Source organism: Mustela nivalis (assembly GCF_964662115.1).
Source record: "Mustela nivalis genome assembly, chromosome: 14".
In the NCBI taxonomy this organism is placed as follows: domain Eukaryota; kingdom Metazoa; phylum Chordata; class Mammalia; order Carnivora; family Mustelidae; genus Mustela; species Mustela nivalis.
Genome location: NC_139033.1, coordinates 76,747,821 through 76,770,084, shown reverse-complemented (window position 1 = coordinate 76,770,084; position 22,264 = coordinate 76,747,821). Strand labels below are relative to the sequence as shown.

The following is a 22,264-nucleotide window of genomic DNA, read 5'->3' as shown; positions in this document are numbered from 1 at the left end:
CTCAAATTCCTCATATCAGGGAGATCATATGATAATTGTGTTTCTCTAATTGACTTATTTCGCTTAGCATAATACCCTCTAGTTTCATCCACGTTGTTGCAAATGGCAAGATTTCACTTTTTGATGGCTGCATTGTATTCATATATATATACATACACACACACATACCACATCCGCTTTATCCGTTCATCTGTTGATGGACATCTATGTTCTTTCCATAGTTTGACTACTGTGGACATTGCTGCTATAAACATTCAGGTGCATGTGCCCCTTCAGATCACTACATTTGTATCTTCAGGGTAAATACCCAGTAGTGTGATTGCTGGGTCATAGGGTAGCTCTATATTCAACTTCTTAGGAACATCCACACTGTTTTCCAGAGTGGTTGCACCACCTTCATTCCCACCAACAGTGTAGGAGAGTTCTCCTTAAGAGACAGGCTTTTGATCACCTGGTGAGTCTTTCCCTTCCTGAGGCTCATGGACACAGTGATTTGGTCCTGGAGCCAAAGGTGGCCACCCCTGGAAGCTTCTGGTGGCCAGAGCCAAGGATAGCCTCCCAGTGCCCCTTCTGACTTAAGATTCTGTCATCCCCTGGCCATGTCCACCATCTCTTCTGCACCAGTCTCCCAAGCCAGCCCTGCAAGGGCTATGTGACCTCCAGGCCCTAAACATCTTCACCTGGCCAATCACTTCACTCACTGCTTGACTCTTCCCCGCTGCCGACCTGAATTGCTGGTTGCACCTCTTCAAGTCCATGGTCACATGGCCTGACAAAATCACCACACCCTAAAGTTAGCATTGGAGGCTGAAGTGGTGTCTTGAAGCAGAAAGGAAATTTACAGGAAAAAAATTCTAGCAGAGAAATGAAAAGACACACAATGAACATAACAAAATGGTCAGAGCTCCGTGGAGGGCCTGGAGTGGAGTAAAGAAGAACAAATTAATTAGAGCTAAAATATAAGGAAGGCTGCACGTGGGCCAGGGATAACTGCGATATGAACTGAGGAGTCCGGTTCCTTGAAGCCTCCTCACCTGAAAGACACCAGTATGGGTGAGAAACCATAATGCTGGTTAACTCAATGGGGTTTTCAGAAACTGGAGACCCCAGCTGGGGAACAGATTTTGGTGCGAGCCAAAATCACCCCACGATGTCAGGCTGGCAAAGCAAGTCTGCTGGACACGGTTCCCCCGTGGCCTGCCTGCTGGGGTTACTGCCATTCCCAGGCAACACATCCTCCCCCATCCCAGCTCCCTGGGTCCAGCCCCCCGGGGCAGAGGCCAGGATGCATGAATCTGATTGGTCGGACGAGGTCATGAGCCGGTGCCGGCGGTGGGGGCATGGGGGAGCGCAGAGGTTCCTCCTGCCTTCTGAGCCTCTGCTGGGAAGGCAGGAACGGCTTCCCCGGGGAATCAATGCCAAGAGGAGTTGCCTAAAGTAAAAGACCAAGGTCTACCACATTCCTTTGGTCGAATTTTGTGGTTTGTACACCTCAGACCTGCTGCGGCACCCACCTCCAGAAAATAACTGTTCAGTGCCAAGGGAGAAGCCGTTCTTGGCTCGGACGCCTTTCAGGGAAGTGTTCTGAGAAATGTTCTCTGCATGTGATCTGGAAACTAAGCCAACGAAGTCTCCTGTCCCATGATACCTGAGGACTGGAGGCCACGAAAGCATGGACATTCCAGCTAAGCTGAGGCCCGTCGACTCCAAGAGCAATGACACGTCATATGTGCACAACGTCACCGCTGACCAGCAGGAGTTCACACGCAAATGGGAAACTGAGTGGGGCCGCGTGGGGATCCACCTTAGCGCGGAGTAACACACGTACCAGCTCACTATGACTCCGTTTCCCTACCCCTTTACAGAAGAGAGTACCTCATCAAAAAATAAAAGTACTCTCCCAATAGATCCTCAGCAACCAGAACTGGAAGGCGAAGACCCCAACCCCAGTCCCTCCCTGCAGCAGGTGGGGGCCGGTGGGATCGCTGTACACGAGCATTTCGGTCGGACCCTTACTCATTTGTCTTTCTGGTCTCACACACTTACACTTAAACTGGCTCTCATAAGAGATCCAGCTATTTCGAACTATTCTTTTCAACAAACTTGAACAAGTGTATGCAGTTTGAAAAAGAATGCTGCAGAATACTTGCAATGTCTCATTTCAATACGTAGTGGCCTAATTCCTCTATGAGGGCAGCATGGGGAACGCAGGCAATGACTTCCACTTAAGGCCAAAAGGATGAGTGGGGGCCAGGGCCTCTCCTTCTTCAGCAGCCACTCGAAGGTTCCTGGCAGACGTGTCCCAGCCCAGAACCATGGTATTCCTTCTTCCACCAGCAACCAGAAACGTGCCTGTGCAAAATGCTATCCTGAGGGACTCCTGGGTGGCTCAGTTGGTTAAGCGGCTGCCTTCAGCTCAGGTCATGATCCCAGCATCCTGGGATCGAGTCCCACATCAGGCTCCTTGCTCCTCAGGGAGCCTGCTTTTCCCTCTGCCTCTGCTGCCACTCTTCCTACCTGTGCTTGCTCGCTCTCTTTCTCTCTCTCTCTGGCAAATAAATAAATAAAATCTTGTAAAAAAAAAAAATGCTATCCTGAGCCTCTGAAAATACCTAGTGAGCATGTCTGTGCCCCCACGTGTGGTCCCCCAGCTCTGTTTCAACACCTCTTGAGACAAAGAAAAATCCTTTCAGCCATTCTTCAAATATCACCACCGAAGTCACCTTCACATAGATAGGCTCCATGCTGCACGAAACTGCAGACTTGGGAGTAGACACAACCCCTCAGCTAAAACCACTGGTCCAGAGATGTGGGCTTCCCCCTTCCTCCTTGAGGATGAGCATGTCAATAACCAAACTTGGAAGCCAATGTGGAGCTTAATCGCAATGTACGTAGCAAACTTTGACAACACTCCCAGCATGAGTCACCTCATCCTGACCCTTTACGGGAGGCAGTTAGCATGGTGATTCAACAGCAGTTTCTGGAGTGGCCTAGAGGTGAACATCAGTCCTGCTGCTAACTGACCAAATGGCCTGAAGCAAGTTGGTAACTTCTTTGGGCTTCCATTTCATCTGCACAGTGATGCTAATAAGAGGTGCACCTTACTGGGTTGGGGTAAGATGGTACAGGGCATCTGCCCAGTGCCCAGCGTGGGTGGTTGGATAGATACTGACAGTTGACCCTTGAACAAATCAGTGGTTAGGGGTGCTGATCCCCTGCCCAGGTGAAAATCTGCATATAACTTCTGACTCCCCCCAAACTTAACTAATAGCCTACTAATGACCGAAAGCCTTACTGATGACACAAACCGTGGATTAACACGTGTTTTGTATGTTATAAATATTACATCCTACATTCTTAAAATAAAGTAAGTAAGAGAAAAGAAAAGGTTAAGAAAATCGTAAGGAAAATCATTTCTGGGGCACCTGGGTGGCTCAGTGGGTTAAAGCTTCTGCCTTCGGCTCAGGTCATGATCTCAGGGTCCTGGGATCAAGCCCTGCATCGGTCTCTCTGCTCAGCAGGGAGCCTGTTTCCCCCTCTCTCTGACTGCCTCTCTGCCTACTTGTGCTCTCTGCCAAATAAATAAATAAAATCTTAAAAAAAAAAAAAAAGGAAAAAAGCATTTCTACAGTACGGTATTTACTGAAAAAAGAAAAAAACCCACGTATAAGTAAAAGTGTGTAGTTCAAACCCCTGTTATTCGAGGGTCATCTGTATTTACTTTCTACAACTAGTCTGAGGGGTCCGAGTGCTTCACCTTGTCTTATCCCTTCCTCCTTCCCCTGTCTTTAGTCCCATGGAACAGGCACAGGTCCCCTGCTACACAGCAATCCTCTCCGTAAAATAGAACACACTCTTTCCCCTCTACATTTTCATACACCACTCTCTTCTCAGGGAGAATTAGACACACATCAGCAGCATTCACCTATTTTTGTGCCTAAGTATAAGAAACAGAAACCTGTCTTTAAATAATTTATATAATTTTTTAAAATAGTAACTTCACTTTGCCAACCACCCTTCCCCACTGGGGCGGGGGGGGGGGTGGTGTGGAGTGCTTCTCTAGTTGCTTCTTTCTGATAGCTGCCACCTCCAACTTCAGGGACCTAATTTATCTGGATGAACACCAGAAGACCATTCGGAGGCTCTCTCAGTCTGGGAGGGAGGGTGGGCCAGAGTCTAAAAACTAATGGAGAGGCCAGCTGCTGAAGGGCTGGGAGTTGTGCCAGCGGGCGCCTGGATCTGACCAATAGGACAACAAGGAGAGGCAGGGAGCTAGGAGCCCACCACCGTCTACCATCCCAGGAGTTCTGGCCACACCCACTTCGGGCTGACTCCTGGAGGTAATGACAGCCCAGGAAGATGGGACAGGGCTTGGGGTTTGGCTGGAACTGTAGGCATACAGTGGGAATCAAAATTCTAAGCTAACCTAGTAATCAGAATAAAGGAGAAGCTGTGCCCCTAGGATGGCTATTGATACTGAAGAATGGGACAGCTCTGGTCATAGAAAGTGTCATCTTCCTGGAAGCCACCTATCCCCGGTGTGACTCGCCACAAGCAGCACTGGACCTCACCGCAGTGTGGGGTCATCGTTTCATCCACCGGAGCATGTCCCCTATAGTCCGTACATGACGTGCATCAGAAACCTGGTGTCCCAATGACCCCAGCACCGCTCACTATTTGGGGGAGATGAAGAATGAATGAAGACGCTTTTAAGTGGACTGCGTTACATGTTAAGCTCATTTTATCCCCAACTCTTAGACTCAAAATTCCCACTGACATAGCAATTTCTGGACTAACTCCAATGGAAGGAATCCTGCTCACTCTGAAGTGGAAAAAAAATAAAGATTTACACCATGGAAAATACCCAAGGGCTGTAGATGGTGGAAAGTGCAACTCATCACTCTGCTTGCTTATTTTTCTACCACCGATCCAAACACATGGGCCACCACACTTCAGAGCCAGGCCCACCCCAGCTAAGACTCAGCTCCCAACAGCTTTCTTTCCATTTAGCTACCCTAAATTTTTCACTCATTGAAGTATCTTCCAGTAACCACCAAATGAATTAAATAAACAGAGTGTTCCAGATTACTATTCTCAGTGAGATGTGTAGTGTCATAAACAATCAAAACTCACCATACACTTAGCACCTAGCAAAATCTTGCATGTTAGTAGTGGCTAATAGTGTTAAAAGGGGCGGCATAAATATCTGTTGAATGAGCAAATCAATTAACTCGTTTCAACTTATAGCCCTGGATATTCAGGTTCATAACAGACTTATGCTGTTCAGCTACCATAAACCAATTCCTTTATACTATTTCTAAATTTTCCTGAATATGATTGATTCAGAAATTTATGGATTTTTAATAGAACAATATGGAATATAGAAATAGACCCACATACACATGGGGGTTTTGTTTATAACACAAATAGCATATCAGATCAGTAAAAAAGATGAATTAATCAGTAAACTGAGACATTTGAAAAAAGAAAAAAAGAAAAAATAACAAAACAAATCCCAACCTGGCTTTTGGTACCAAAATAAATTCCATTTAATCAAAAAAAAGTTTAATTTTAAAAAGCACACTATAAAAGTACTAGAGCAAAATAAAAATATAGGTAAAGATTTTTATAATATTAGAGTATGGAAGGATTTTCAAAGCAAGACATAAAACACCAAAACCATTAAAGAAAAGACAGTCATATTTGGCTAAGTAAAGGTTTTTAAATATTTGGTATGATTTTTTTAAAATATTGTAAACAAAGTAATATAGAAACCAACAAACTGAGGAAAAAGACGTGTAATATAAATGACAAAGGTTTGGTTTCTGAATATGCAAAGAGTTCTCACAAATCAATAAGAAAAACAACCCAATTAAAAAGGGGTAAATGATGCAACTTGGAAAATTCCAGAATAAAACAGTCAATAAATATATGAAAAGATATTCATTATTTAAGAAGTGCAAACAAGAACAGATTATCACTTTTAACCTATAATATTAGCAGAGATAAAAAATCTCGGTGATATTCATTATGAGTAAATGTGTGGAAAATCATACTCTAAACACTTAAAAGGAAGTAAGTTAGTTAGTACAATATTTTGGAAATTAGTTTTACAATATCTTTTTAAAGACATAAACTTCATGTATCTCTGACCCAAAACTCTATTTCTGGGAATTATCCTACAGATGTATTTTACACACATACATTAAAATTTGGATACAAACACTTTATTGCAAATTATTTATAAAAACCAAAATTGGAATTATCCAAATATCTGTCATTAGGGCACCAATTAAGTGAATCATGGTATATTGTTGTGAGAGAATTCTATGTCACTCTTAAAATAAAGGAGGTAAATCATATAGCAACATGAAAAGATAGTCAAGGTTTACCTCTAGGTGAAAGATACAGGGAAAGAACACTTGCATATGTACAGACCACATCTAGAAAACTACATAAGAACCATAAGACATCACCAGATGAAGGTGGTCTCTGCACTTTTCATTTTGGAACGTTTTTGTACCATTTGTATTCTTTACAAGTATGTATTAACTCCAGTCATTAAAAAGAACTTTAAGAAAGGGGCGTCCAGGTGGCTCAGCTGGTTAAGCATCTGACTCTTGATTTTGGCTCAGGTCATGATCTCAGGATTGTGAGATCAAACCCCACGTTGGACTCACACTGAGCGTAGAGCCTGCTTAAGATTCTCTCTCTCCCTCTCCCTTTACCCCTCCCACACCACCTGTGCACATGCCTTCTCTCTACAACCCCCCCCAAAAAAGAAGAAGAAGAAGAAGAACTTTGAGAAAGAAGGGTCTTCGCAATGGTTTTCTTCATAGAAAGGTCTTCTTCATTAAAAATAGGCACAGTATTTTTAATACTTGATGGAATTGCTTTCAAACACCCTGGAACACTTTAAAAAAGCTTATTTATCTACAACTAATAATGCTTCCTATTTAATTAATTGATAAAAATAGGCCTCCATTGCTTTCCAATCTCCCTCATATCCCACCATACACGGAAAATACTATACTATTTGTCTAGCACAGGACACAGTGGACACAGGGGAAACAGGTGGCTGCAGCCTGCTCACCCCCACCAGCCAAGGCTGGCGCCTGAGTCCCTACTCCCTGTGGCATGAAGGCAGCCCACACCCACCACCTGGGAGGCTCCTGTTCTAGGCGCTTCTATTAAACACCACCACTTTAGTATATACTTTAAAATAATGAAGATCCTTCAGTAAGTATAATTTTAAAACAAGCGAAATCAGGTGCTTGGGTGGCTCAGTCAGTTAAGCACTTGCCTTCGGCTAAGGTCATGATTCTCGGGTTCTGGGATTAAGCCCCGTCCCTGCTCAAAAGGGAGTCTGCTTATTCCTCTCCCTCTGCCCCTTACCCCCATTTGCTCTCTCTCTGAAATAAATTTAAAAAAATTTTTTTTAATTTAAAAATAAAAAAATTAAAAACTAGCAAAAATATAGTTGACCCTTGAACAACAGGTTTGAACCACAGGGGTCCATTCACACACAGATTTTCTTCCATGAATACACAGTAGTACTGTAAATGTATTTTCTTTATAATTTTCTTAATAACATTTTTTCTCTGAAGTTAGAGAAAACTTCATTATTGTAATAATGCATTATATAATATATACAAAATAGATGTTAATTAGCTTTATGTTATTGGTAAGGCTTCTGTCAACAATAGGCTATCAGTAGTTAAGTTTCCAGAGGTGTTAACAGTTATACATGAATTTTCAACTGTGCAGGTGGTCAACCCTCTAATCCCTGCATTGTTCAAGGGTCCACTATAATAGCATAGTGTTAAAAGTCAGAAGAATAGCTTAGTTTTCTTTCTTTTTTGCTTTTCTTTTCTTCTTTCTTTCTTTTTGAAGGCTAGTGCCAGGAAGGAGAAACAGGGTGGGCTTCTGATGGACTGGTCACTTTCTGGACCTGCGTGTTTGTGGTTATACAGGTCTACTCATTTTGGTGAAAATCCATTTTGCACCACATTTAACATCTGTGCAGTTTTTTTTATACGAATGTTATACTTCAACATAAAAGTTTAAAGAGTATGTTATAAATTTGGTCAAGTTAGTAAAAATAATGAAGTTCGACAATATGGAGTAAATCAAAAGCTATTATTAGCATATACATCTTGCAGATCCCATAGCAGAGAAGATTAAAGAAAACTTCTAAATTGGAATCCTCCCGTAGAACCATCTATTCAAACTCCCCTAATGCCTTTTGAGGTTATCAGGATGTAAAATGATTCATGGCGGGAGAGTAAGAGAATTTTCTGACTATGATTTCCCAGGCAGGATTCCCTGGTAGATGTCACGTGAGTTAGTTAAGTGGCGAAGACAGAAGAGGTCCTCCCGTGTCCCTGCCCAGAGGTTTATCCAGGCTGGCACGGCTGTGGCGACAGTCACACCAGCAGACATCTCACAGGCCCCACCCATCTTACAGGCTGGCGGTCCTGACAGATGGTTCACAACTTGCAAACTGACATTCCTGACATAGCACTTAACAGGCATCCCAGGGAAGAGTAACGGACTGAAAGAACCAAAGTAAAACGCTGCTTCCTGCACACATGAGCCGGGAAATGGGGAAGGGCGAGAAAGCCGGGGCTCCGGGCTGCTCCCCCCACACACAGGCTCTGGACCTGGAGCAAAACGGTCAACACCCCAAGCTCAGTGTCTCGCACCTGCAAATCGGGGACAGGAAGCGCACCCTGTAGGTGGACCGTGCACTACAACCATCCAGAGTGCTGCTGCTTTGCTGTCGTTGTCATCGTGCATTAGAGCCCATGGGGACATGTTAGGACCTCCCCACTGTCGTCAGGATCCTGATGCTGTACTTTGCCTCTTCATATGTACTACATTCCCAGAACTGAGAACCAGCTGTCTTGTGTCCTGAAACACTTGCCAGTGACCCTAACAGGCTGGGAATTTTGCCTCCTTTCTTCCATGGATATACTTCAAACCTGGTTCAGTGGTTATTATTTTTTAAACACGGGACCTTCTATTTTTTTTTTAAGATTTTATTTATTTATTTGTCAGAGAGAGAGAGAGCGTAAGCAGGCAGAGTGGCAAGCAGAGGCAGAGAGAGAAGCAGGCTCCCCGCTTAGCAAGGAGCCCCATGTGGCTCATGACCTGAGCCGAAGGCAGTGGCTTAACCGACTGAGCCACCCAGACGTCCCAACCTTTTATTTTTTAATAATCCCATTCTATCGAACCATTACTGCATGCCAGCTGTGCTCAAGTGATCTGGGACCAATAAGGATCAAGTTTTGAGGCACAGCAAAGTAGTTCAGTGCATTGTGTCCTGGAGTCAAACAAAGCTAGTTCCAATCCACAAAGCCTCCCTTCTTAGTAGTCAGTGTTTGTGCCTGTCCCTAATCCCTAAGCTTCAGTCTGCTCATCAGCAAGGTGGAGACAATAACAGAACCCCCGTAATGCCATAAGGTATATAAAGCACTTACTCAGTTGGGGGAGATTAAATATGGCCACCAATTCTTGGCATTCCTCCCATTAAGAGGTGGAGCGTAAATCTCCTCCCTTTGCTTCTGGGCTGGCCTCAGTGACTTCCTCCATCAATCACACCTCACAGATATGCCATTCTGGGCTCTTCCTCCCAAAGCTCATGGAACACTCACTCTGGAAACAGCCAGCCCCCAGATGACAAGTCTCCCTCCCCTGAGACTCCACGCTACGAAGAAACCTATGCTAACTGCAGGGAGAGGCCACATGGAGAGAGACATCTGCTTAGCCCCAGCTGGCCCGGCCACCCCAGCAGAAGCACCAGATATGTGAGTGGCACAGCCCGCAGAGGGTGCCCACCCCAGCCAGCACCGACCAGCGATCGGCAAGGAAACCCAGGCAAGAGCTACCCTCAGAGCCCAGTCAAACCACAGAACTGGGAGAATAAAAAACAATGCCTTGTTCTTTGAAACTACTCGGGGTGGATGGCTTGTTACACAGCAGTGGTAACTGACATACTCAGACGATGCCTGGCGCACGAGTCAGACTCAGCACATGTCCGCTGTTAGGATTACGGAGATACTCACAAACTAGCCTGAGTTCAAGTTCATCTATGCAGTGACACCCTTCTTAATCAGAGGCATTCGGAAGCACCCTGTTGATTGGGGAAGAACGGGGTATGTTTTAGTTTCAGTTCCAAGACTGTGCACCGATCTTTCCCAACCAACTATCGAGGACCCTGCTGGGTTAGGGGTAGGGGCAATTAGAAACCCACTGTAGTGCTTCTGAGGAAGAAGCCAAGGATGTCTGAAGACACAGGCAGAGTGTCCATAACTATGTTGCTGGAAAACAAGAACAAGGATGTGCACATCTGGTTAGCGGTGACACAACAGTGGTGATTCACAAGTCAGAAGCGCGGGGCTGACAGAGTGAAATGTGCAGTAACCCGATTCACATTAACAGCAGCAATGCACTCAAATCAGTAAATCATACAGCCAAACTTTTAACAACAATATTTTTAAAATATTTCCATTTTTATTGTGCAACAGTACAGATTAGGTTATGTTACTAAGATTAACCTACGAGGAGGTCTACAAATAATACAACTCATCTGTTTAAATAGGGATCTTTCGGGGTGTCTGGGTGGTTTAGTCGTTAAGCAATTGCCTTTGGCCGGTGCTGGGATCGAGTCCCGCGTTGGGCTCTTTGCTCAGCGGGAAGCCTCCTTCTCCCTCTCCCACTCGCACTACTTGTGTTCCCTCTCTTGCTGTCTCTGTCTCTCTCTGCGTCAAATAAATAAATAAAATCTTTTAAAAATAAATTAATTAATAATTAATTAATTAAACAGGGATCTTTTTTTTTTTTAATCTATAGACCAAAAAAAAATCTATAAACCCTATTTATTACTAGTTCCTTTTAAACTGAATTATTCTGGAAGATCTATAAATCTGAGTTTGTGATCCTCAAGCTTATATGAATAATGCTTTTATGAGAAGAACATTCTTTTAAAAGCCTAATGCATTCTTTGGCCACATACAGAACAGAATCTAGGTATCCCTATGGGAGGGTCTCGGATTTCCAAGGCTGTCCATGAGCTGCATCACACCAGAAAAAGTAGCAAGACTGTACGGTTGAGGCCTACTCCTCTGGGAATAGCATCCTGGGCCAGCACTTGGCATTGCCAAGAACATACCTCCACATTGCAGCGGACCCTGATTTCTAGAATACAGCCTCCTCTCCCACGGTCCTGCCAACATCAGACACTTCATGAGGGACAAGAGTGCCATTAACCCAAGGACAACCTTAATGGTCAGAGCAGTGTTTCTCAGGCTCGTTTAAGCCTCCATAGGCTTTTTTAAGGGGAAAAGCAATCCCATCCATGGATCCCAATGTAGACATTAATGGCAGTGTAAATAAATGCAAATGATTAAAGGACACACAAACTGCTTATGATATTCTGAAACTATAAACATAAATGTATTAATTAAATGCAAAGTGAAGTACAAAACCAACAACATTCAGATGAGTCAGTCTGCTGTGATGTATCGTGTTGCTCTGCTAAACTGAAATAGCCCAGGGCTGGGGAGCACTCAGAGGTCAGCATGCTGTCACCATGTGACGGTATGGTTCCCTCCCACTCCATACGTGATCTGTCAGCAAAGTATTCACTTCTACCTTCAAACAGCCAAAGTGGGACCCCACTCACAGCCTAGGCTGCTACCCTGTGATGGAAATCACCGTGCCCTGGCCTTCCACCAGTTCCCCAGCTGCGGGAGCCATCTGCCGAAAAGAGAGGTCAGACCATTGCTACTCTTCTGCCCCAAACCTCCAACAGCGCTCCCACCCCACTCCCTGCCCTTCCCTGTCCCCAGCTTTCTCTCCGCCGCAGACCTCCCCAGGACTCGGTATTTAAGAGCGGTGATCACTCTTGCTGCAATGTCAGCTCCATGAGGTCAGGACTGTGGGTCCGATTTGTCACCCGCTGTATGCCCACGCCCTGGCACAGTGCCTGGTAAATATACGGGACGTGCCACAGGATCACTGGATCTTCACGTGGTCCCCTGCGTTATTTCTGTCCGAACTCTGCCTGGGCTCTTGTCCCATGAGCCAGTTCTTATGGGCATTGAAGTTGACGCACTTCTGTCACACAGCGATCACCCTGAAGATCCAGGAGGTAATTTTCTTTCCTTTTTAAAGAACAGCCTCGAAAACAAACAGGCACAAAAAGCAACGGACCCTGTGGGGGGCAGAATGCCAGACCCACAACTTTCCAAAACCCCATTTTGAGAAAGACTAGCTTTGAGAGTGCTGGGGAAGCCAGAGCAGTCACGAGGAGACCTAACAGTGACACGCAGGAATAAGAACATAGCATCCTGATGAGCCCTTCCAGCGGGCTTGTGTCCTGCTGAGGACAGACATGGCCTCCCGTGGCCTGTGGGCATAACCTTCACGGTTTCAAGGACCTCTCAAGGTCTCACCCAAATTACTTTCCAGTTTTAGTGTCAAATTATCAGTCATTACCAGTAACAACCAAAGGGAATCTCTCCTTGTCAAACGTCTCCTTGGCCTTGCAGCAAATTTTTACAGGTTTTAAATGACTGACACAAGCAACCATGTGTGCTCATTAAATAAACCAAAGAAGAGAAGAGTAAGTCATATTTAAGTGCAAATTAGGCCCCACCCCCACAGGGATCACCACTTGGACAAATGAGTCTTTTTAGAATTTTTTCCTGTCAGTGAATGCCCATGTAAGCAATGCCTCTCCCACTCACTCCCTCCACACTTCCCTCCTCTGCCCTGGGCCTACGTGGTTCAGCAGCAGACTCCCACACGGCCTCCCTGACCTCTCCCAAACTCCCCGGCCCTTCCTTGGGAACATGGGGCAATGAAGTATCACGTGACACCCCACAGGGTCACCAGGGGTTGATTCCCATGTGTGCCCATCACACCAAGGACACGGCTGGACTATAAACCTCAAAGACATTGTCCCCTCCTCTCTGGGAAACTGTTCTACGCGCTACAGCCCAGCCCAGCAGCCACGTTGCGCATCTCCCAGTGAGTAGCTCCATTCCTCACTAAAGGCACACGCAGCCCTCAGTTAAACCTTCATCCACTTTACACATACCCCTGTTGTCCTGCGTTACTCTCCAAAGGGTAAGCCTGGTTGGGGGTTCTGGTCTGAACTGGCATCAGGAGGGAAGGTCACCAGGCTCAGCTCAGCACGCACTCCCCCACTCAGCAGTGGGGAAGCCCTTGAAGAACAGACTAGAAACCCTCCCTCTAAGACCTAAGCCCCGATGCCTCTTTTAGGGAGGACAGTCTGATGATCCATCGATGAGAAGTGAGGAGAATAAGAAAACAAATTAAACGGATGGAGGAAAATGATCCTGCGGGGCAAGAAAGAACAGAGATGACAATAACAACAACGACAAAACAGTAGAACAAGACTGTGAACTTGATGTTGACCAGAAAATTAAGAGCGGTCATCTAAATGTAACACCAGAGACAGGGAGAGAAGAGGGGCTACAAAAAGGAGAACCAGGGCGTTGAGGAAGGCAGGTAGGCTGATTTCTTCATACCCGCAGGATTTTCAGCTAACAAGAGGAAACAAGACTGTGGCAAGTTTGTACAATCCTATGTCATTGTGAAGAAACAAGGCTGAAGGTATCGTCTTGGATCCCTCAGTCTTTGTGGTCTCAAATGGAAATCAGCATCTCAGTCACTGCCCCCTCCCCATAATTAGATTCAAAATTTAATTAAGATGAGCATGTGTTACTTTACAACAACAACAACAAAAAATAGCTTCAGAAGAGCATTATGAAAAAATTTAGAAAGGGACGCCTGGGTGGTTCAGCAGGTTAAGCCTCTGCCTTCGGCTCAGGTCATGATCCCAGGGTCCTGGGATGGAGCCCCACACAGGTCTCTCTGCTCAGCAGGGAGCCTGCTTCCTCCTCTCTGTCTCTGCCTGCCTCTCTGCCTACTTGTGATCTCTCTCTGTCAAATAAATAAATAAAATCTTAAACAAAATTTAGAAAGTATTTTAGCTCCTGAAATGAAAGATAAGTCTATGAAGTATGGAGCATTGATGCTAGGCGCTTTTTTTTTTCCTTAAAAAAAAAAAAAAAAAAAAAAAAGACTTTCTTAATTAAGCTTACCATAAGTGTAAATGCCGTGGCCAATAGTTTGACCAGAAAACAAACCAACCAACAAAAACCCATGGAAACACTTGGCTCTTTCCCTTTGCCAGCAGAGGGCAAGTGGGTAACTTCTACATGACAGTCTCCAGGCACAGGGACACTCACATTCCTCTCTCTCTCCTTCTCTTTCCCTCTTTTTCTCCCTTTCTTCCCCCCAGCCCTTCTCCCCTTTTCTTGTCTTCCTTTCTCTCCCCCCACTCCCCCTCCCTCTCTCTCTCCCCTTTCAGGAAAGTCTCTGACTGAGGCCCCTTTTCGGACTATGCTTTCTACCAGAAGATCTCAGTCAGAAGATCTGCACTCCAGGAGAGCAGAAAGGAAGTGATAGTGGATAAAGCAGGTATCTTTTTCTTCTAGAAAAACAAATACTATCAACGAAAAGGGATCCAGCTCTCTGCCACTTTGATCAAAGTTGAGAAAATAGGAGGGAAGTGATTTCCCCTGGGTTCTGCTTTGCTCTCCCACAGGTTCCCCCAGGTGCCTCTGGGGGAACTGAAAGCCGCCTGGGGCTGCCTTTTGGGCTAAATCTTGAGCAAGCAGAAGCTGAGTTCATGACCTCCAGAGAAGGCAAGGTAGGTCTGAGGCCACAGAAGCAAGGAAACAGGTCCGAAAAAGATTCACAGCAACAGAAGATTCCACAGTGAGAAACCCATTCAGTGATCCTGATGTTAAATCCCTCCTTTTCTTTTCCTTATTTCTGCTGAGAAAGTGAAGCAACAAGAAGCACAGCTATTTCCTCAGGAGCTACATGCCTCTCTGCAGCTCAGTGGTCAGGCCATGCGACCGAAGCTGCAAAACCAAAGTCAACCCCTGGGTAAAGCAGAGGGCTGGGCTGGTCTCTGAGGGAGACTGAGCACTCTCACCCACCAACCTACCTATGTGTTCCCCACCTGCCAGAGCTCCTGTGTCCCTCCCCCAGCTCTGGCCCAGGTCTGTTTCTCCACAGAGAACACTGACCACCTTCTAACCAGCCATAGAATCTGCTTTCCCACCTTCTGTTAAGATGGAGTAAGCTCCACAAGGAACATGAGCAACTAAAAAATAAGGCATCTCAACACCTTGAGAGGGTGTCTCCTCACCAAAATGCATAACCCAGAAGAAGCAAGGAGGTAGCAACCAGACAAATGGAGAACTTGGGACTTTCTATAAGACAAAGGGTCTGGATTCGTAGAATCCAGAAAAAAAGAAAGAAAAAGAGGGGAACAGTTTAAATGACAGACATGACAAACAAATGTAGTTCAAGGTCTCTTACTGTGGGTTTTTCAAACAGCTATAAAGGCCATGGGGGACAATTGGGAAATGTAAATATGAACGATGAACGATATTCTTGATACCATTATATCTGTGTTCAGTGCTGGGGGTATTACAGGTGTGCAGGAGAACGTCTTTTCTCCGAAAAGATACATAGTTAAGTATTTGGGGTTTAAATGGTATAATGTCCACAACTGACTTTCCGATGGTTTAAGAAAGAGAAATAGTATTATTTAATACATTAGAGAAAGAAGAGATAAAGCAAGACTGGCAAAATGTCACCCCCACTGAATACAGGTGAGAGACCCACATTCATTACACTACTCTTTCTAACGTTTTGTGAGTTTGAGACTTTTCAACATAAAACAAGGGAAAAGGGGAGTTAAAAATAAAAAGACCCACATGCTAGGGAAATAGTGGGGTCAACAGGACAGTGGTCAGCCCAGGAGTGGAAGGGCTGTGCCCCCTGTCTACCACACCCTCCAACTACCTCAACCCTCCACCTGCTCTCCCCAGTGCCTAGGGTGGTCCACACCCACCTCTCCATTCTTGTCAAAGCCCTGGGTGTCCTCTGGGGCTGTTCAAACCCTTCCCTCTTGGAGAAGCTTTCCCAGATTGTTCGTTTCCAAGCCCTCCTGTGCTCAATTTCACTTCCGCGGCTCCCACTAAACCACGTGACACCTCCAAGGCCCCTCACCTTCATCCCTGTGGCCGGGAATGCTAGTTCCTGTGCATGTGCCTGTCTTTCCTGCCCGACCAGGAACCTCTCCATCACCAGCAGCTACTAGAACCCCGCCTTCCCTGTTTTCTGTCTCCGGCAGAGATAGCCCAGCAACAAAAATTTTCTGTCCCTCACCTGTCCTCACTTCTAATAAGACGGATGACAGTCAGTATTTGTCATCATCTTACTCTTCTGCCATGCATGGCTCTGTGGCAGGTGGTGTCACAGGAATCCAAGCGATGTCACTTAGTACACCGCTGATCTGTCCCCATCCCAGGAACAGCAGATTACTTCAAAAGATAAGGATCATCGAGGCTGTCCTATCTACCTACAGCCACCCACAGCTCCTGTCATGAAAGGAGCACCAGATAAACGGTGAGTGGTTGAGTATTCGAACGCCTCTTAATGTTCAAGCACATATTAGAAATTATAAAAGCAAAGATAAATGAAGGGCACCTGGGTGGCTCAGTCCGTTGAGCAGCTGAGCTGCCGACTCTTGGTTTCGGCCCAGGTCATGATCTCAGGGTTGAGATGAAGGGATGAAGCCCCGTTAGTTGCTCCGGGTCAGCAGGAAGTCTGCTTGAGAGTCTCTCTCTCTCTCTCTCTCTCCCTCTGCCCCTCCCCCTTCATGCTCCCGTGCACTTGCACTCTCCCTCTTTAAAACAAATAAGCAAATCTTAAAAAAAAAAAGATAAAGTATAATATTTTCATAGACATTCAAGCACTAAAAGTAGCCTCGCTTGTTGGACACAAGTCTGAAGACCTTTTCTAATTCATGAGCTCAAAATCTTTTCATGTCTTAGCATCTCAAAATGCGAAGTTTTGTATTTTCTAATGGCCATGGACTTGGAGCAGACCTGAAGGACTCACACTCACGAGAACAGGGACACTGGGCCAGGGGAAGGCGTGGGGGCCACATGCCTGACAAGGGTCGGGGAGGGACCATGAGAAGTTTAACAATACTTTACGAGCAACTCCAACGCATACCCAGACATGAGCTGAGCTCTGGAAGCAGAGGGAGACACACAGCCACGCTGACCCTGAACAAAAGAGGAACAAACAGAGCCTGGTGGGTTCTACCCACCTGGCCTGGGTGCTCCGTATTACTGTGTGTTGTGCGCTCCTGGGAACACGTCCCACTGTGTCATTTATATTTATTTTCAAGGCTGAACCACACTTCCCACAAAGGGCCCAATTTAATAGAGGAATCAAGTTTGATAAGAGAGAAATTAGGTTGGGGCGCCTGGGTGGCTCAGTCAGTGGAGCGTCTGCCTCCGGCTCAGGTCATGATCCCAGGGTCCTGGGTGCAGCAGGGACTCTGATTCTCCCTCTCCCTGTGCCCCCTACTCATGCTCTCTCTCTCTCAAATAAATAAATAAAATCTTAAAAAGGAAAAAAAGAAAGAAAGAAATGAGGTTTCTAGCTTGTCTGCACTCTCCCCAGCAGCCCCCACCCATGAAATGCTGGTTTCTGGGAACAATTGAAAAGGACCATGTTAGACTCTCAGACTGGGAAAGCAGTTCTGATGACTTCCTGGCCCAATCCTCCCCCATCCCACCCACTCCTTCCTTCCACAATGACCCTCACAGATTCATACAGCCTTATGAATACTTCTGGCAGCGGGACGTTCCCTATCACCCAAAGCAGCCCATCTGAGGTTCCACAGCTCTGACTGATCTGCTTACTGGGAGCAGAAATCTGTCCCACCCTCGGGTCCTAGAGCCTCTGGGGATGACACAGCCCCGCCCTGCCAAGGCCTTGTACACCTCTGAAGTCTTCACGGTCCAGATGTCACACCACATCCCGGGGGTCTGCTCCATGAAGAACCACCACACAGATTCTAAGAAAGGCCAGAAGGATAGGCGTCCCCAAGCCCCTTACCAAAATCAGGACACCCCTGGTTGTCTTTTAACCTTGCCACTCAGCTGTTGAGGAAGTGGCAGAATCTCTAAACTGTCGTCAAGACAACCGAAGTCCAAATATAAATGTCTTTGGGATTCCATCCGGAAGCAGTTGTTAAGTGTACACACCCAGAGGAAATAATAAAATAAAAGAAAGCTCCTCTCCTCCCCCCGCCCCCCTGCCCCTCCTCCCCCCGCCCCCCACCCCTCCTCCTACTCCTCCTCTTCTCCCTTGTCTCCCTCTCTCTCTCCCCTTGCTTTTTGCCACGTGGTGATGTGTGTTAAAAATGCATACTGGGAAGCTTTCCACCTTTGGGGTTGGAACAGCTGCTGCCTCAATATTGTTTTTGTTAGTTTTTTTTTTAACATACTTTGCTGTTTTTAAGGGGGTTGTTTTTAAGCTACGTGTTTCATAATACTAGTTTAGATTACAAAGTGGGACGATTGGCACTTTATTGAAAAGAACAAGACTCCTGGGTCCCAGGTGTTTAATAAGGACCCTATCCCAGTGTGGGACCCTGTCCTGCATGGCTGGCTTCCACGGGTGGCCTTCCTTCCCCCAGGAAAGGGCATTCACAGAGGCCTAGAAAAGACATGAGAAAGTCCACCCATGAAAATAATGAGAGCCAACAATTTATAATAAGTAGCCTAAATAAATCCAAAACTCTGAAGTCCTTAGTTTTTCTAAGAGCACAAAACATTCGGAGAATGTCCCACAGACTGCAGTGGATTCCGCTTGGGAGCACTTCTGGCTCCCTCTGGTTTCCACCTGTTGCAAATGACCCTCCTGTCAGGAACCTCCAACCGCACAGCAGAGATTGCAGACTACAGTGAAGAGGGATCAAAGTCTGCACTGCCCTCGCCTACGACAACCTTGTGCCACAAACAGGAAGTGCATCCCTGCGGGTAACCATGGAGCGATCAAGGCAAACAGCTAGGCACAAAAACACCAGCCCCTCACAGTCCCCAGAGAGACAGCCAGACTTCAGCTAGGAGGGCCGCATCCTCGATCACCTTCTCAAAGAGGCCCGAAAACAAGTGACAGGAACAGAGGGCATGGCTTGTAGGATCTCAGTCATACTGAGACTTCAGGCAGATGTGGTAGTGGCTGAAAAACAGGAAGCTGAGTGCTAGCCCCATGCAAGACTTCATCCAGAAAACTGGACCTCCCAACAGAGAGAACCAAAGGAGCTCAGGACTTCTGGTAAAATTTTGAGGGCCCATTCAGACATGGCCTTGATCCCTTCTTTTAGTCACTGACCCGCAAGGTTCTTTCTCAAATCGAGCAAACCCCACCTTTAACCCAAGGTGGTTAAAGTGGCTTTGACCTCCCTCAAACGCTATCTCACTCACACAAGCCCCCCTATATGATGAGCCGCTAAGAATACAGCCCTATCACTCACAGCTTGCCCAGGACAGGCCTGGCCCAAGTACAGGACTTAAGAAATTCTACTCAGTGTGGGCAACAAGGTCATTGGCCCTCTGACCTAAACAAGACAAAAACCTGGAGCCACTCTAAAAAAACCGAAGGCTGAGGATACGGTATTACGTGGGTGAACCGGCAAGCCTCCATCTGCTCAGAAATACATTCTTGCTCTGGCAGAGTTCTTTCCTCGCAAATCCCCTACCAACAGAGCCACTGTAAAGACCCAGCAAACAAGGGTGAGGCACTGTCTTCAGGAAGCCATTAAAAGAGTGTGCTTCGCTCTGAGAGATCAAAGAAAAGAAGCGAAGGGACTTCTCCAGCTATCTCATCGCCCCGCCTTGCTAATTGTCACCCTGGAATCACAGGTTAGCAGGAAATGGCACCGCGTGTCTTAGCAGATCATCTGGTATAATCCTCTGCCTTAAAAGGGAAGATGTTATGATGTCCATTTTCTAGAAGAGTCAACTGAAGTCCTTGCCCAGAAATGCACAGCGAGTGATCTGTTTCCTTGCAAAAGGATACAGAGACTCTTCCCTGAGCAGTGTGAAGATAAGTCATGGGATGTGTAGGGCCTGTGCCACCTATGTAGGGGAGAGGAGGCAAAACATTTTCTACTTTTTTACTCCCGAGGCCAATCTCCATGCACACAACACACGTCAAAGTTGCTCTTGATTCCTTGGGACACGACATTCCTTCCAAGTCTCTGAAAGCCTTCCATGAGGCTGAAATGACCCCTCGCAAGTAAAACACAAGATGCCCGAAATTTATGTCAGGACTATGTTGGAGAGCCTAGCTGAGAGTGAAACCCACCCCAGCAACACTCAGAAAAGTCAACAGAGGAAGACCAGCACGGGAGCCTTTGCAGATCCCAGCTGTGGTTGAGCAAGCCAGGAGGGCGGGCACACCAGGGAGTTTGTGACCAGGCTAACAGCAAAGGGAGGGCCTTTGCCAGGTCTTCTGGAATTCTAACCGAACAGGACGATCTAGTGTAAATGACAGTTCTGGCAAAAGACAGGGACGGGAGACAGTCAAGAACATTGTCCAGAGATTCCAGAAGGGCCTCGATGGAGCCCAGACCCTTGGCTGGTCTGGCACAATTCAATCCTAACCTGGAATTATTTCCTCATTATAGGAGTCTCTCCATCTCTCCTGACCAGTTAGCATTTCTTGTAAATAACAATGGGTTTCCCCTTTTGCTACCCTTTTTGTAGGAAATAGTTTTCTTGGGAGACCGGATTTGCCAGAGGCAGTACCCTCTGGAGTCCTTGCCAAAGGCTGCTGGAAACACGGCTTAAAACCAGCTCCTTCAAAAGAACAAACTCTGGAATTTGACGTGGGCACCCAAAAGGAAATGACCCGTAGTATTATCTGAGCTCTCTGCGGCCAGTTTCCAGAGACTGTCCTGCATCCCCTGACGGGTCGGCCGAGGCGAGGGGCTGGGGTATCTGTTTCTATCTGTTCCTTGGCTTCTTTCCCATTTCCTCAGACTCAGAAAGACCCACTTGGGGAGGCGAAGCGGTGATCCGGGGAGACTTTCCATCCTGCCTTCTTGCTCCGGAGCACGGAAGTTTCCGAGGCGCTAAGCTCTCCAACACTTACCCTTCACCTTCCAGCCAGGGCATCCCCTCGCGTTCCCTCGCCTTTGGCTGGGCTTTCTTTCCCACCCACTTCCCCGCCACCTCCCCGAAAAGTGAATAAACCAATTGCCCCAGAGAGGCAGGAAGGATCTGGAGCCTGGGCTGAGTAACCTAAAGTTTCCGCCGGAAGGAAATTATCAAAGGCGAAGGAGAAAGCCTTCGGAGGCCGGAGGGACTGCGGCTCCTGGCCGCCGCCGCTCCGCCTGTCCCCGCCGAGGGTCCCGCGGCCCGGCCCCAGCGCTGCGGGGCCAGCGCGGATCCCGGGAGACACGCGAGCGGGTGAACGAGCGAGCAGCTCCCGCGCAGGCTCGCACCCGACCGCCGCCGGGCTGGGAAGAGGGGCGCACGGACGCGGGGGGTGCGCAGGGGACGGCGGGGGGACGCACGGCCGGGGGTGTCCCCGGCGGATGGCGGCGCAGGACTCACCCCGAGAAGACACACTTTGAGCTCCCGTATCGCCATCATGTGCTCGGGGCCGGACCAGGCAGGGGCTCAGCATCCTCCGGGGCCGGGGCCGCGCCGCGCCCGCGCCCAGCCAGCGGCCTCCAGTCTCCGCCTTTCGCTCGCGGCAGCCCGCGGGCGGGACCGCAGCTGCTGCTATTTCTGGGCCGCCGGCCCCGCCGCGGTCGGTCACGTGGCCGCCGGCCGGCTCCTCCCGGGGCTTCGGGTCTAACCTCGGCGGCCCCCAGCTCCCAGGAACGCCCCCCCTCCAAAGGCGTCAGCCACCCCGGGGCGGCCACCCCCTCCCCCGGGACCTGCGGCGTTCCTGGCAGCGTGCCTCCTCCCTCAGACCCGCTCAGCGGCCGGACCCCGCTCTGCCGAGTTCCCTCCGGCATCCTCCTCGCCAGTCCCTCCCGGCCGCAGTGCCCCACGGGGTGTAAATAGAACAGGATCTCCCCGTGGGTGGGGGGAGACCCCGCGGTGGTTGCGTCCCTGAGGATTCCATTCCTCATCTCCGAGTGGCTGCTGTCCGCTGAGGTCCTTTAATGGGGGAGCACTCGGAAGTCCCCCAGCAGTCCCATCGTTATAGGACACTCTAGGATTGCCGCAGAAATGAAGCCAGAACGCAAATGTGAGGATGAGAAGGAACAGTGAACTTTGCAACCCACCTTCTCCTCCTGCAGTTCCTAATGCGAGGGTTTCCACGAACTCCC

General features: G+C 47.5%; 1 protein-coding gene across 1 annotated transcript in view; it reads right to left on the bottom strand.

Moving 5' to 3' along the window:
- The window catches only part of RAB31 (RAB31, member RAS oncogene family), a 127,287-nt gene extending 105,306 nt beyond the window's left edge, over positions 1–21,981 (bottom strand). Inside the window, exon 1 of the mRNA XM_082697360.1 lies at positions 21,537–21,981. Within this exon, the coding sequence (XP_082553486.1) occupies positions 21,537–21,575 (39 nt within the window). The 5' untranslated portion in view covers positions 21,576–21,981. The remainder of the gene's footprint in view (positions 1–21,536) is intronic.
- Between the last annotated feature and the right edge of the window lie 283 nt (positions 21,982–22,264).